At 46.8% G+C, this 14,167-nt stretch overlaps 1 protein-coding gene across 3 annotated transcripts in view; it reads left to right on the plus strand.

The window, feature by feature from the left end:
• The window catches only part of PCSK5 (proprotein convertase subtilisin/kexin type 5), a 1,225,695-nt gene that overhangs the window by 780,483 nt on the left and 431,045 nt on the right, over positions 1-14,167 (plus strand). For all 3 annotated transcript variants that reach the window (XM_069229369.1, XM_069229360.1, XM_069229377.1), the window contains exon 12: positions 7,306-7,494. In XM_069229369.1, the coding sequence (XP_069085470.1) occupies positions 7,306-7,494 (189 nt within the window). The remainder of the gene's footprint in view (positions 1-7,305; positions 7,495-14,167) is intronic.

Genomic DNA, 14,167 nt, shown 5'->3' on the forward strand with positions numbered 1-14,167 from the left:
GGAGGAGTAAGGCGAAACGTTTGTGGGAAGACCACCCTAAGCCTGATAGATCTAACAACTGGAACTTGTAGACCCTTTTTTGTCATTGGACACAACTTTTGTCATGCTCATTGTAAAATGTTCCTTTTCCATGGTGTTAGAGTGCAGTGATTTTGGTTTATCATCAGGACTCTGATACCAGTGTTTAAGTAAGGTGGAAGTTTTGAAAGTAATTAAATTGCCAAAGCTTTTGGAAAGTAATTTGTAGAGGGTCTTTGTGTTTGTTGTATAGCCACCCAGGTTGAGTGCTTAGATATCTTTCTGTATGAGGACAATGTTGCTGGAGTGGATGTTGGTATGGAGGGGATGCCAACTAAGGTGGTGGGATGATCATAATTTCCGAAGATGGGTAGTTTTCCTGGTAATGTAATGAGCCCATGAGGAGAGGCAATTGCAACCAGGGTGTGGATAACTGTATGTGAAGTACTGGGGGGAAGTGGAGAGCGTCTAGGTTTATCTTGAGGGGATCTAGGTTGGGGGAAGTTAGCGCAGTCAGAACAGGCATTTGAGAGACAGAATATGCAGAGGTGGTTGTATTTTAGTGATGTTGGGATCGAATCCATGAAGGCATATGTGAATACTATGGGGGTCATTATAACCCTGGCGGACGGTGTTAAAGCGGCGGTAAGACCGCCAACAGGCCGGCAGTCTTTTTTTTAGTATTATGACCATGGCGGTTACCGCCATGGTCATCCGCCGCTTCACCGTTCCGCCCGCCAGGGTGGAGACGACCGCTGGGCTGGAGACCTGGGTCCCCAGCCCGGCGGCCGCCACAATACTGCTGCCGGTATTTCGACCCGGCTTACCGCTGTGGATTTCCAGTGGTAGGAACCGCCATGAAATCCATGGCGGTAAGCCCTATCAGTGCCAGGGAATTCCTTCCCTGGCACTGATAGGGGTCTCCCCCACCCCCCAACCCGACACCCTCCCCTACACCCCCCACCACCCCTGCCACCCCCCAAAGGTGGCAGGGCCCCCCTCCCCACCCGACCCCCAACATCACATAACTCACACACACACACAACACGCACGCAGGCACCACCAACACACATACACGCACACACACCAACATACATGTCTACATCCACACACTCAGTCAGACACACACACCCATATACAGACATACACGCACACATTCCCAACACACGCAACACACCCGCAAGCATACACGCACTCACACCCCCCCTCTACATACACAGACGCACACCCCCATGCACCCACACAACACCCACCCACCCCCCTCCCCTAACGGACGATCGACTTACCTTGTCCGTCGATCCTCCGGGAGGGGACGGGAGCCATGGGGGATGCTCCGCCGACACCACACCGCCAACAGAACACCGCCGTGCCGAATCACAGGACGTGATTCGCTGGGCGGAGTTCTGTTGGCGTGGTGGTGGTGGAGCAACCTCCACTTCCCCGCCGCCCGCCAGTATGGCTGTTGGCGGCTCTCTGTCGTAAAAAGGACGGAGAGCAGCCAACAGTCATAATACGCCGAGCGGCAAACCGCCACTACTGGCGGTCTTCCGCACGGCGGTCCCTCGGCGGTCTTGTTAAAAGACCGCCGAGGTTGTAATGACCGCCTATGTCTAGTATGGGCCTATAAGTCAGCAGCAATGAGCAAGAGAATGTGGGGGAGGACGAACAGTGGATTAGAACTAATTCACACTGAGCCATAAAGAGGTCTTCAAAACCTGAGTTTTGCCAGGAACTTCATTGCATTTCAGGAGGCATTGCCTCGTGTAGAACTGGGGATGCATTGTCTCCTAGCCTCACTATGGTGATTAACAATATATCCGGATTTGAATATGACATCAGATTGTGGTTGTTTAGTAAATTCATGGTCATAAATCGTACATTAATAAACAATTTAGATGATGGGAATGTATTGGCCTGGAGGGGTTGCATTGTGGCACGTGGAGTGCAAAGATGATGTGGAAGCAGTAGAGGGAGGAACCGAGACCTGTTTGAGAAAAGTAGGGCAAGGGGAAATTCGAAAACTGTTTTAATAACCCTTCAAATCTTGTGAAATGTAAATTTTTCACATGCAGTGCCCAAAGAGCGGCATCAGTGTGGTAAGCCACCCTTTAACACTAGTCATGGATGATACCACCTACATATTTTGCTCCTGTAGTTTATCTCGTCACGCAGGCATCTTTGCTTGCACATCCCATGTACTGGCCACAAACATGCAAATAGTGTACGCTAGCAAAAACAGAAATTATGTGGTATACACAAAGCCCAATAATTGGAACTTTTAGGGGGTAAACAACAACAAAAAAATACCCGGATGTAAAGGGCTGTATTCAAACCTAGAAAAAGTAAACGTGTTTTGGGTAGACTGTCTGCCTGCTACAAGAGGTGCAGCAGATTCTTAACAGGTTTTGCAGTACTGGGGAGGCAGTGGGATTAAGATGGTTATTGAGGGAGCAGAGACGAAAGGAGTTTAATTTGGAGGTCAAAGGGTGTCCAAGGTGGGAGGATTGGACTGACAGGGTTTGGCCAGAAGTAAGTATAGAGAGGTTCAGTTACCTTTGGTTATAGCATCCAGTAATGATGGTGTGATGTCCATTTCGTCATCGGTTTGATGGAACCTGAAGTGTCCAAAAAGAGGCAATTGATGGGGGTAAAGAGGATGGAGAAAGGAGGATTGAGAACATTGGTTACCATGCTAAAGTGGCGTTCACGCACACAACAACTCCATGTGCAACTGCGACTAGCAGATTTCTGATAGAACAAGTCGGAATCTGTGAGTATTCTCTGGTGCAGGTGGAATTTACTGTTGGAAAATGTCCTGGGTGGCCAGTTTATCTGTTTTTTTTTATTTAAGAAATACTGGTCTCAAAAGAATGCCAGTGGAAGCCCATTGTGAATTTTGGGACCCAAGTGGTAGCTTTATGGAGGTTCACTAGCATTCACAGTGCCTTTTCCAAGACTGGCTTGCGTGGCTAACTTTTCAGTAGCTGTGAAAAAATGTTGAGTGTAAAAATGTTTCCCAAAACATCCATATATATTAGGGGGGTGTAATAGAAGAAAATCCTCTGCATGGAAGAACGTTTGCCATGTTGAGAAAAAAACACCGATAAAAACATAGGGGGTCATTCTGACCCTGGCGGTCTCGGACCGCCAGGGCCACGAATGACGGAAGCACCGCCAACAGGCTGGCGGTGCTTCAATCCCCATTCCGACCGCGGCGGTAAAGCCGCGGTCGGATTGCCGGGGACGGTGGTCATCCGCCGTTTTTGCCCCGGCTGGGAGAATCCGCCAGGGCAGCGCTGCAAGCAGCGCTGCCCTGGGGATTCTGATCCCCGTACCGCCAGCCTGTTTCTGGCGGTTTTCACCGCCAGGAAGAGGCTGGCGGTAACGGGTGTCCTGGGGCCCCTGGCATAGACAGTGCAGGGGCCCCCTAACAGGGCCCCGGCCTGCTTTTCACTGTCTGCATTGCAACTGCACCCGTCGCACCGCCGCAACACCGCCGGCTCCATTCGGAGCCGGCTCCTGTGTTGCGGCCTCATTCCCGCTGGGCGCTAACTTGGTTAGCGCCCGTTGGCCCAGCGGGAATGTCAGAATGGGGGCCGCGGAATTTTGGCCGCGTGGTGGCCAAATGGCGGTTTCCGCCTGGCGGGCGGCGGTAGCCGCCCGCCAGAGTTGGAATCACCCCCATAGTCTCCCTTGAAAATCATGTTTTGCTTATGTATGTTCACTAGAGTCTGTTTCAGCGAACATAGGAGCTTACTAGACAATGTATTTTTTTTTTATGTAGCCCTTGAGATTTTGTGGATCCCAAAATGTGAATCTGTGCTTGTCGTAGGTGTAAGACTGCAGTGGGTCGATAGTTTATGATGGCTTTTGGAAAAACACAGGAAAACAAATTTGCTAACCTTATGTCCATTTCCGCTTAACGTGACAAATAAGAACATTCTGCATATGGTATTAGCCCATAGGAACTGTGACCAAAACTACAAAAGTGCATTCGCCCTGCTTTAAAGTTGGGCATAAACACTAAAATGTTCCCCATACAATGATCACTGTTTCAAGCCAAGTGAAAAGCACATAACGAATGGCATAAATGTGTATGAATGGCAACAGGAAAGTCATCAAAATATAGAGACATTAAAACATACTCCGCAAAAAACTGCTGTTCATTTACAGCATGGTTTAATTTATACTAAGCCATATGCATGTATGTCTTCAAACACACCTTTAGCTGCGTCATGAAGCACGCGTCGTGCTAGCAATAGTATCCAGGTTTGAAATCTCCGACGTATTTTTAAACTACCTTATGTCAGTGTGAGTCTCCTTAGACGCCCCTCTCGCATTTTCTTGTGCCAAGCTTTGCATCTTTCAAACCCCATTGGTGTTTCTGCTGACCACTGTGCTCTCACAATTGTGTACGCCCCGGGGATCGTGCCTTGCATGGGTGCCCTGACTTACAGAACAGTGGGATGTCTTATTAGAGTTGGCATTTTGTGCAAGCTCTGCATGCAGGTAGCAGTAGTTAGGGCGACCTCCTTGTAAGAAGGCGAGTTCAGGACAGTGACAGTAGAAGTTCAGGACAAAAGTTCATTTTTACGGACACCTTGGAAGATGTTGCAGGGTCATAAAATAGGCAGCCGAAACAAGTACAAGCCAAAGTTGTTTTTTTATTTTGTTTAGTTTGTTTTAAACGGTGGTGTGTTGAGCAAATATTCACAAATGGCTTGACAGATTTACAGATGAGAAAACTAGCAAACATAAACTCTTCAAGCAAAATTGGCAGACGACATAAGGGGCCGTGAATGACAATGTCAGAAGCAGCGCTCTGTTGCTAAACATGGGCTTAGAGTACAGAGGCAGTAGCGCTATTAGATAGCGTGAAAAAAGGAGAAATGGTGGTGAGAAAGGAGGAGAGGGCTAAATACTGAGAGGAAGAGACACTTACGTGGGAAGCAGAAGCTAATTATGCGATGCAATGAGGCATATTTTGTGATATTACTTCATTATTTTCCGAATTTTACACCTGTTAAAAGTTTCTGGGTATAGATTGCACCTCATTAGTACTGCTTTAATACCCACATATAATAATTGGCAAGACAAACCTGACCAGTGAACTTTTGAAAAAAACGTTCTGCTGTGCAGCAACACATGTTGCTGCATTTTTAGTAACTTGGCAACAGTTTGAGCTAGAAACAAAAAGTTTTGTTAAAATCTGCTAATTATGCAGCAGATGATGGATTATGTGGCAAATTCTTAACTAAGCAAAAAACTCTGCACCTGCACAATCACATAATTCCAGTGGCCCTGTTCATAGCTCTGACTCCCACCTACCATGCACGCAACCTAGGATTCATCTTGGACTCCTCATTATCCATGACCCAGCAAGTCAATGCCATCTTCTCCTCCTGCTTCAACATACTCTGCTTGCTCTGAAAGATCTACAAATGGATACCCACTGAAACCAGAAGAACAGTCACCCAAGCCCTCGTAAGCAGCAAGCTGGACTACAGCAATGCCATCTACGCAGGAACCATGGCCAAACTCCAGAAGAGGCTGCAACGCATCCAGAAAGCCTCCGCACGCCTTATCCTGGACATCCCCACCACTGCTACATCACAGACCACCTGAGAAACCTGCACTGGCTCCCAGTCAACAAGAAAATCACATTCAAACTCCTCACCCGCGCTCACAAAGCACTGCACAACACCGGACAAGAATACCTCAACAGACAGCTCTTCTTCGACATCACAACCCGACATCTCCGCTCAGCCGACCTCGCCCTCGCAACCGTCCCACGCGTACGCAGAACTACAACCAGCGGCAGATCATTCTCGCACCTCGCCGCCAAAACGTGGAATACTCTTCCCACCCACCTGCGCCAGACCAAAGACCTCCTTACCTTCAGGAAACTTCTCAACACCTAGCTGTTTGAGCAGTAGCAGCACCTCACTACCTTCTCCCCCTCTCTCCCTCCCTCCTCAGCGCCTTGTGACCCTCACGGGTGAGTAGTGCGCGTTTACAAATTCCTGATTGATTGATTGACTGTGCTTTATCAAGAATATATCTTATGAACTGCAAATAACAAAAGTATCCTTGTGACAAAAACAGTAACCCACTGAACAATCTACATAAAAAACAATTTTTTGATCTGCATGTTACACATTACGTTTAGCTGGAGGTACATTATCCCTCTGCATGACTTTTAGCTAAGTCAAAATTTGGACTAGGAAAAACTCTGATCTCTCCAACAGATGCATTGATCATCAGAGTTAAATTACCAGCACATACCGAGGGTGCCTTTAATCCTGCAAGAAGTGTGAAAATGGAGCCTTCCCCCAAAGCTTGGCCTGCCTGGTGAAGATGCAGTGCCCTAGGCCAGGCAGAAGTAGGCCCAGCACATGCTGCTACTGCATAGAGAGGCCCATTATCATTCTGTCTTTGACAATTAGCGGAAAACAGAATGACAATGGGACGATAGCAGCCAGTACCAAGTTGCGGAGGGGCTGCTGCAGTACCTTGTGTTTACAAAGAGAGGGTGAGCTTGGCCCCCTGTTACAGAACTGAAGCTTCTCGGTGTCCAGAATTACAGACAAAAGGTGTCTGTGAAAGGGCTCTTCACGGACAACGGACGTGAGGCCCAAATAACAGACGATTCGTGAAATTTACAGATAGGCGGTCACCCTAGCAGCAGTATCAGTCTTTTTGAACTACACTTGCTCTCTCCTCTAGTGTGCAAGGCAGAAATATTACCAAGTCGAAACTGTAATGTAGTTTGATATTGCTATTACATGCTCAAAGGTTGTGCTGGAATTGTGTCGTTGCAAATTACAGACAAAATATCTTTAACTTTTAAGATGCAAGAGCTCTTTTACAGTTTTGCTGGTGTAATTTCCACCCCTCACTGCAATTAAGTTCTCCAATCATATAATCATAAAACGTATGCTATATTTTGAGATCCTGCCATGACAGGATAGGGTTTATCACACAACTGTTGATAATGTGGGAGAAAGCAATTTTAGCCTGGATAAACTTTGGCAGAAGTTTGATTGTTTCCAACTTTCTCCCACCTCCAGATCAGAGCCATAAATGCAGTTTTCTATCGCACCTGAGATGCATTACTGCTCTTCTACTGAATTTGTTGGATGTCCTGATACAGATGTGTGCTCACACACGTGGCCCTAGTAGAACTCTTTACCTGCACAAAGCAAAATGCATGTTGAATGTGACCATCTCATTTTCCATCCAATGCTAGCTTTTTATCACCCTTTCTTTTTGTCCCATTTCCTGCAGAACAATCCGGCCTGACCATGTTGTCCGTTCAGTGTACAAAGCCACCGGTTGTGCAGATAACTCAAACCACCATGTCATCTACTTGGAGCATGTTGTTGTGCGTGTCATCATCAGCCACCCACGACGTGGAGACTTGGCAATTTACTTGACTTCTCCCTCTGGAACAAGATCTCAGTTACTGGCCAACAGGTAAGTCAACAAAAAACACTGAATGTTTGAGTACACTCCCTGCACTTGTCGGAGGGGCTGGGCCTTTGAGGTAGGCGTAACAGCCTTACAAACATCTGCCATGCCAGGAAAAATGTAATGAATGTCCTTCCATACTTCTGAGGAGCGATGAGATATATTGTAATATCGGAGATATAGTTATTAGCTCTGCCTTTTGAAATAATTCTGCCCTCCGCCCTTGCTACCATATACCCTGGGAAGAATAAAAGATTTGGTATCTGATACTAAAGCAGCAGAGAAGTTTTAAAGCACTGGCAAAGTGGGAAATTGCCCAGGGACTTAAACTTCAAAGGGGCCCCCTGTGAAAGTGACCTTTCTCTCTGTCTGACATAGCTCTATTCTTTTTCTCTCGCTTTAAACCTCTCTCCTTCTGCCTATATCTACACTGACTCAATCTCTCTACCCAGTGTCATTTTAAGGATTTTTGGGGCCTGGGTAAGACATATTTCAGCTGTGCGACCCTTTTAAAGTTTAACCTATAATTTAGCATTGTTTGGCATCATGGAGGGTACGAATTATAAGGAAATGGGTAACAAATTTGAAATGTGTTCCTTACAGAGGCCCTAACTTATGCCTTTCCCGGGGCCCCAAAGACCTCAAGATGACACTGCAGAGCAGGCGCGGTTAGTTACTTGTTTCAGCGCCTTTCTTCAGTACTTGCTGTTTTGTCACTTAGGGATTAGTGACAAAAGTCTTCCAATGAAAAGTTAGGTCTTTTTGTCTGCAGAACACAGTTTTAGCAGTATTAAAAGTGAAAACCGGGCCTTGGTTTAGCAAAAACGGCTCTATCCAGGTATGTTTTTTCACTGTTGCTGTTTTATACTCTGGCTCTTACAGGATGAGTACAACTGGGTATTTGTGTTTTCTTTGTTTGTCTTTTTTTTTTTTTAATGTGGCATGTAGCAAAACATGGTTAACACAGGAGCGCTTCGCCGTCTCCCTCTGACCCATTCATCTCCACTTGAAGTAGTCCCGTCTAGGGGCAGGAGCCTAGGCATGCCTTAGAAATTCAGGCAGCCGCTCAGTGAAAATCTTTAGAGAGACTTGTTCTCCCGCTTCATTTTTCATAGCAAGAGGGCTGCGGAATTGATGATTCCGAAAGAATCGGGAAAGAAGGGATCCTTTCTGTTTGAATGCAGATACTCTTGACAAGGATGTTTGCATATAATATAGAAAAGAAGATCACCCATTCAGGATCCTACTAGGGGGTACAAAAAAAAAAAACCTTGCAGCAAAGCACATTTTCCGTCAACAGGAAATGTTTCTGCAAGAATAAACATGTATCAACAACTGCAACAATCCCACTTCAGTAAACCATATTCTATTTTACAAGATCATCGTTATCCTCTTTGTGACATAATAATAGTTAAGCTCCTTCACGTACATTGCACGGATATTCTTGAGTCACACTCACGTTGAAAGTTAGTCATAAAGCTTCTGTTAGTGATAGGAGAACGGAATGTGTTAAGGGCACACTCAGTAGCGGCACGGGCATTTGTAATATTAATTCCACCAGTTCCTGGTAGTACTGGTGTAGTTTGAAGACTGGTTGTAACATCTGTTTTCGTGGAAGGCTGTGGGCTTGGTCACGAGTGAATCTCTCCCAGCGGGGGAAATAATTCCACCAGCCTCTAAGTACTTGCGCGATATAGGATCCGACCTCAAGTTTGCAGCAGCCTGGGACATGGGTCTAGCTCTTCGTGGCGGCTGTGTCCGAGCACGTTGGAAGGGAGGTTGGATGGCAGCTGAGTGCATTATTCAGTGGATTACCCTGATCTCAGTCTCTAAAGTCTGAGACAGTGGTCTGTGGGATCTGGATTCACAGCACCCAGGCTCTCGTGGACATCTTTGCAGTCCAGGGTTGTTTTCGTCGCAGTATGTTTGGGAGTGACCTATTCATCCCAGTGACTTTCTTTAAAGGCACCACCATACCTCCCCCTGGTTTCTGTTTCCTCCTTTCTGATTGTATTGGCCTGTGACTTACTCAGGTGTCTGACTTTCAGAATGTGGTGTTATGCCTGGAGTGATTTTGATGGATTCGTGTAGAATAAAAGGAAAAGGTGACAATGGACCAAGAAGTGTCTCGCAGCCTAAATTTGGAGAAAACATACCTCAGTATTAATTAGTTAATAGGAAAAGGCTGGTGTAGAGGTAGCCTCATTGTTAGACCTGACAAGCAGTGGTAGTGTTTTCCCCAAAGTTTTTCACTTTTCTCTCCAGGGTGTTTTTGCTGGTTCTCTCAAAGGGCCAATGGCCCTGGGCACTTTCCCACTGGAAGTACAGTGTGAAAGTGCTGGCGCCATCCTTCCTTTCACCTGCAAGTATCAGTCACCCAGTTGTGCAACTGGCACCCCAGTGGTTTTCCTGTGTAGGTACAGTAGCTGGCATCACTTGCCAGGGTGTGTACATTTGCGCATGAGTACCCTAATATAGAAACTGAGCCAGATAGAGCAGGCCAGTATTGGTGCACATGCACCTTCGAACAATAGTGCTCCACATGCCCCAACAGACATGGGAGTGGGCCAGGGCATATGTGCCCCAGGAGTGCCAAATACCCAGGCATGTTCACACTGCCCATGAGAGCTGCTCTGCCCACAAAGTAACATGGGAGAATGAGTCTTAAGATTGGCTGCAATAGGGGATTGCAGAGGACCAGCGGCATGATGTTTAGTATCATTGGATTCAGGATGACAAACCCTTTCCGATGGTTAAACTTGTTTTGTCATCAATTACATAGAAATGCCACTTCTGGGAAGTGGACATTTCTAGGTTCTGAGGTGGATCTGGTATTTTAAATATATCAAGTTTCATTCCACAGGTCACGGGGGTAGAGCACATTTGTGCATTCCCCTGGCGACCGCTATAAAACATAGGCATACAGAACAAAAGATCCCTGCTATCTGGGGCCTGTATACATAGATTGGAGGGTAGAAGTTTTTGACACTTGCCCTCAGAGCCAGAGCATGGCCCCACTAAAGATAAAGATCTGTACTACAAAGCCGCAGGGCAGACAGGTAGGAAAATTAGGGGAGACATCTGTGGTTCAAAGGAGAACCCTTTGAACCTCCCCCCACTTCAAGGGAACAGTCTAGTATAACTAGGGGTACTCAACATCTACAAGGCAGAATAACCTTTACTGCAATGGGGGACCAGTGTTGCTGGACCGCGTGGGCACACTGCCAAAGGAATTTGTTGTGCCAGGAGGATAACTGTCCGAGGAAGTGATCCGCACTCCCCTTCCTTCTTAGAGACTGGCCTGGGGTTGATTGTGTGCTCCTGTGTAGAATCCCGAAGAGTAACTCTCCAAGGGTAGGTTGACTTACCTCCTGTCCTCTGAGGAGGCCTCAGGGACATCAAAGACCTCATGCGAGGGACTTACATTGGTGACCGGTAACATCTGGAGAGTGGTGCTCTCTGCTGCGTCTACATCGTATGCTGGACTTCACCTGGCAGCAGCGGCACTAGTGTGGCTTAAGTATTGTGTCTGGAGTCCAGAATTGCCTGGTGCAGAGCTTGCCAAGGGCTTCCCGCCCTTCAGGTGAGTGGCCCTTCATCGTGGGGATAACTGTACACCGAAACCTCTTGTTGGTGTGAACAGGATCACCCAATGCTGGACCCAGTGAATACCGCTATTGTTGAGTGTGTCGCATTTCTCTTGTGTTAGTCTCAGCTGCATGCTCATTGTGTGTGGTGCCATGTTCATTGGTTACAATCCTCAAAGTTGGGAGTGCCACCGGAGTTGTGCTGTACTTGGCTTCATATGGCACAGCTGAACTTTTTTCAAACCATGACCAGGGAGTCTTGTGCAACTACAAGTCATTGTGTACTAGACAGTGTGCCTCGTTCCAGAGAGGTACGGAAACCAAGCTCTGAGTGCGAGCGAATGGTCTAGAGCGACTCAAGTCACTGTGTGCTAGATGTTATGCCTCCCAGAAGGGTGCAGGATTTGCTTCCTTCAGGGGAGAGTCTGGGTTTATCTGGTGCGGTTTAAGTCCTCACGCACCAGACTGGTGACTCTGTCCCAAGAGGCACTACCTTGGGAATTGGCTTGTGAATGAATGTACAGTCAGGGTGACTGATCAGTGGAACCCTGATGTTGTGCCTCCTTTTTGTGGAGGGACAGTACTGAACACTTTTCATGTGGGATCGTAACAGTCTGGGGTCACTTGACTCTTCGTACCCCAGACACAGCATCTCCTGGAACAGGAGGTGCGGATCTAGTAACTTTTCACGTGCAACTGGAAGTGTTGAGGGTGACTCACGTCAACAAGCTCTGATGGTGCCTCTCTGTTCTGGAGGTGCTGAAATTGGTAAATATTTGGTAACTTTGAACTCCGAGGTGCCCAATGGCAGCCCCAGTGACCCTCCATCTGTGTTTTGCAGAACTCTGAGTGAACCTCCTGAGGCGAGCCTAAATGTCTCCTCATTAATTGTTTACCAGCTGTTGCCTTTCCTTTCCCCCAACTTGACCACAGAACCCTGAGAGTTGTGACTTAGACGCAAGTGGCCTAGTAACCATGAACGGTTGATGCGATCTTTGGTTCGTGGAGGGGCTGGATAGCCGAAGCAGGTTTTTGAGTGAAGAGCAGTTTGGGGATCCAGGGTGCTTGCAAAACACAGTGACCTCCATTATCCGAATATCAGGGCACCATATTAGGGCGTTGGGGTGAGTGCATACAAGTGAGTGTGTGCATGCACCAACTTATACCCGTGGTACCGCACGACGGATCAGGGTGGATGTAAAGAAGTGAGTGCGGGTAAATGCCAAGGTAGTACTGTGGTGCTGCTGGTCATGTTTATCCTGTCAGGGCTTCAGCCACAGTCCTTTGCGGAAGTGTTGTAAATCTTATATGTACATTTTGCTGCTAACGTTTGGAGCCGGGGTGCACCCTGAATTTATGTGTTACACTGTTTGTGGGGATTTCTAGGGTAGTTCCTGTGCTGACAACATTTGGCACTTTATGTGGGTGCCGGCCGGGAATGTACTGTTTTCCTCATGTGTACATACAATAGTAGTGTTTAATACAGTTGGGCCTCATATCGTGACATTCATTGCTAAGTGGGTTCTAGGCCCAGAGTTACATTAGAACTGTACTTTGTTGACAATGTGTGTGTTGAATACAATCTTTTTATATATACATGCTGTGTGAAGTCTCCTTTGTGCCGCGCAGCGTGGTTGTGGCGGGGAAGTGTTGTGTCTTTGCTTCACTTATTGCGTCTGTGATAAGCCTGACTTCTCTGTGCACCAGCCACCCAAGGGTGAGCAATGGTTGTCAGTCAGTCAGAACGTGACACCTCCAACACATGAACAGTATCAGCTTGCCCCAACCCATCTCACTTCCTGGTTGTCGAGATTCCAGAGCCACAGAAGTTGATACAGACAACATGGAGTAGGCTACCATTGGTTTGCATCTCCCTTTCTGCTTGAAGTACATCATACCCCCCCACATCCCATCAAATAGTTGCAGTTATTATCCACGTTTCTTGATGTCTTCAGAGGCAGAATTCCCATGGCTGAAAGCTGATGGCTCAGGGGGCATAGAATGCAGCAGTAATTAAAGAACATTCCCCCATTAGTACTGAAACTGACTTGCAGCCATGAAAGACAAGAGTAAGTGCAGTGGCACCTAAAATTACACCCTCCCCCCCTAACAAAGCATTCAAGTGCTATACAAGAGTACCTGCCTTTGTAGTTCAGTGCATTTGATGAGATCATTTCTGAAATTGAACAACATATAATAACAGACAAACATGATATAATATTGAGATGCATGCAAGGGTTGCACATGAGACTGTGATTGTCAATCACTGTGCAGCGAATCACATAGGTAGGTGGCATATTTCAAAGGAAGAATCTGGCTACCATTTGAGGGAAATGGTAGCTAGAGATAAGTTCAGGCAGTAGCTGTAGTAAGAACAGTGCCCGTGTGAGCTAAGAAAGCAGTTGCTTGACTACTCTATGCATGAAGGAAATAATATACATGGTCATCTTTGGGGTCACGGCCCACTTCCCACCTTTGGTATTTTAAGTATTTGTTGTTTCCGAACGCAAAAGCATTTATTTAATTTTAGATTGCATTGCTTCCTTTATCTTCTTGTATTTTGTTTTGATTTGCATTTATTTGTATTTCTTCTAGTCCAATCCTCTCAGTCTGAATGAGTGTGTCAGTACCCTATTTAACCTTCCTGGCAGATTCACAGTTCCCAGGCCTAGCTGCCTAGAAGACTACTCTGCTCTCCAGACATTGATCCTATTTAGCACCAGTATGCTAATGACCTTTGTTGATGCACCGATCTCAAAGAGTGGTGCGTAGGTACAAAGAAGGATGGGGTTCATGCAGACCGAGGGCCCCGGCACCTGGAGAGGCCCATAGAAGATGTAGTTTTGATCAGTAGTGGTCTGGGTGAAGTCCGAGGTTAGAGGCAGTAATTGTGGGTGGGGCAGCTAAACAATTGTTAATTTGCTTGTTGAACAGGTGTGCTGTGCCCCCTCCCAAACTACTTGCAGAAACTTGGAGTTTAAGCTGACAAAGGAAAATATAGTCTGAAGAGAAGGGAGGAGGCCCAACATGAACCAGGCATAGAAGGTACAGACCTCAATAAATGTTATGGAGCCACAAGCACGGAGAACCAC

This window comes from Pleurodeles waltl, chromosome 1_1 (assembly GCF_031143425.1).
Source record: "Pleurodeles waltl isolate 20211129_DDA chromosome 1_1, aPleWal1.hap1.20221129, whole genome shotgun sequence".
Taxonomy (NCBI): domain Eukaryota; kingdom Metazoa; phylum Chordata; class Amphibia; order Caudata; family Salamandridae; genus Pleurodeles; species Pleurodeles waltl.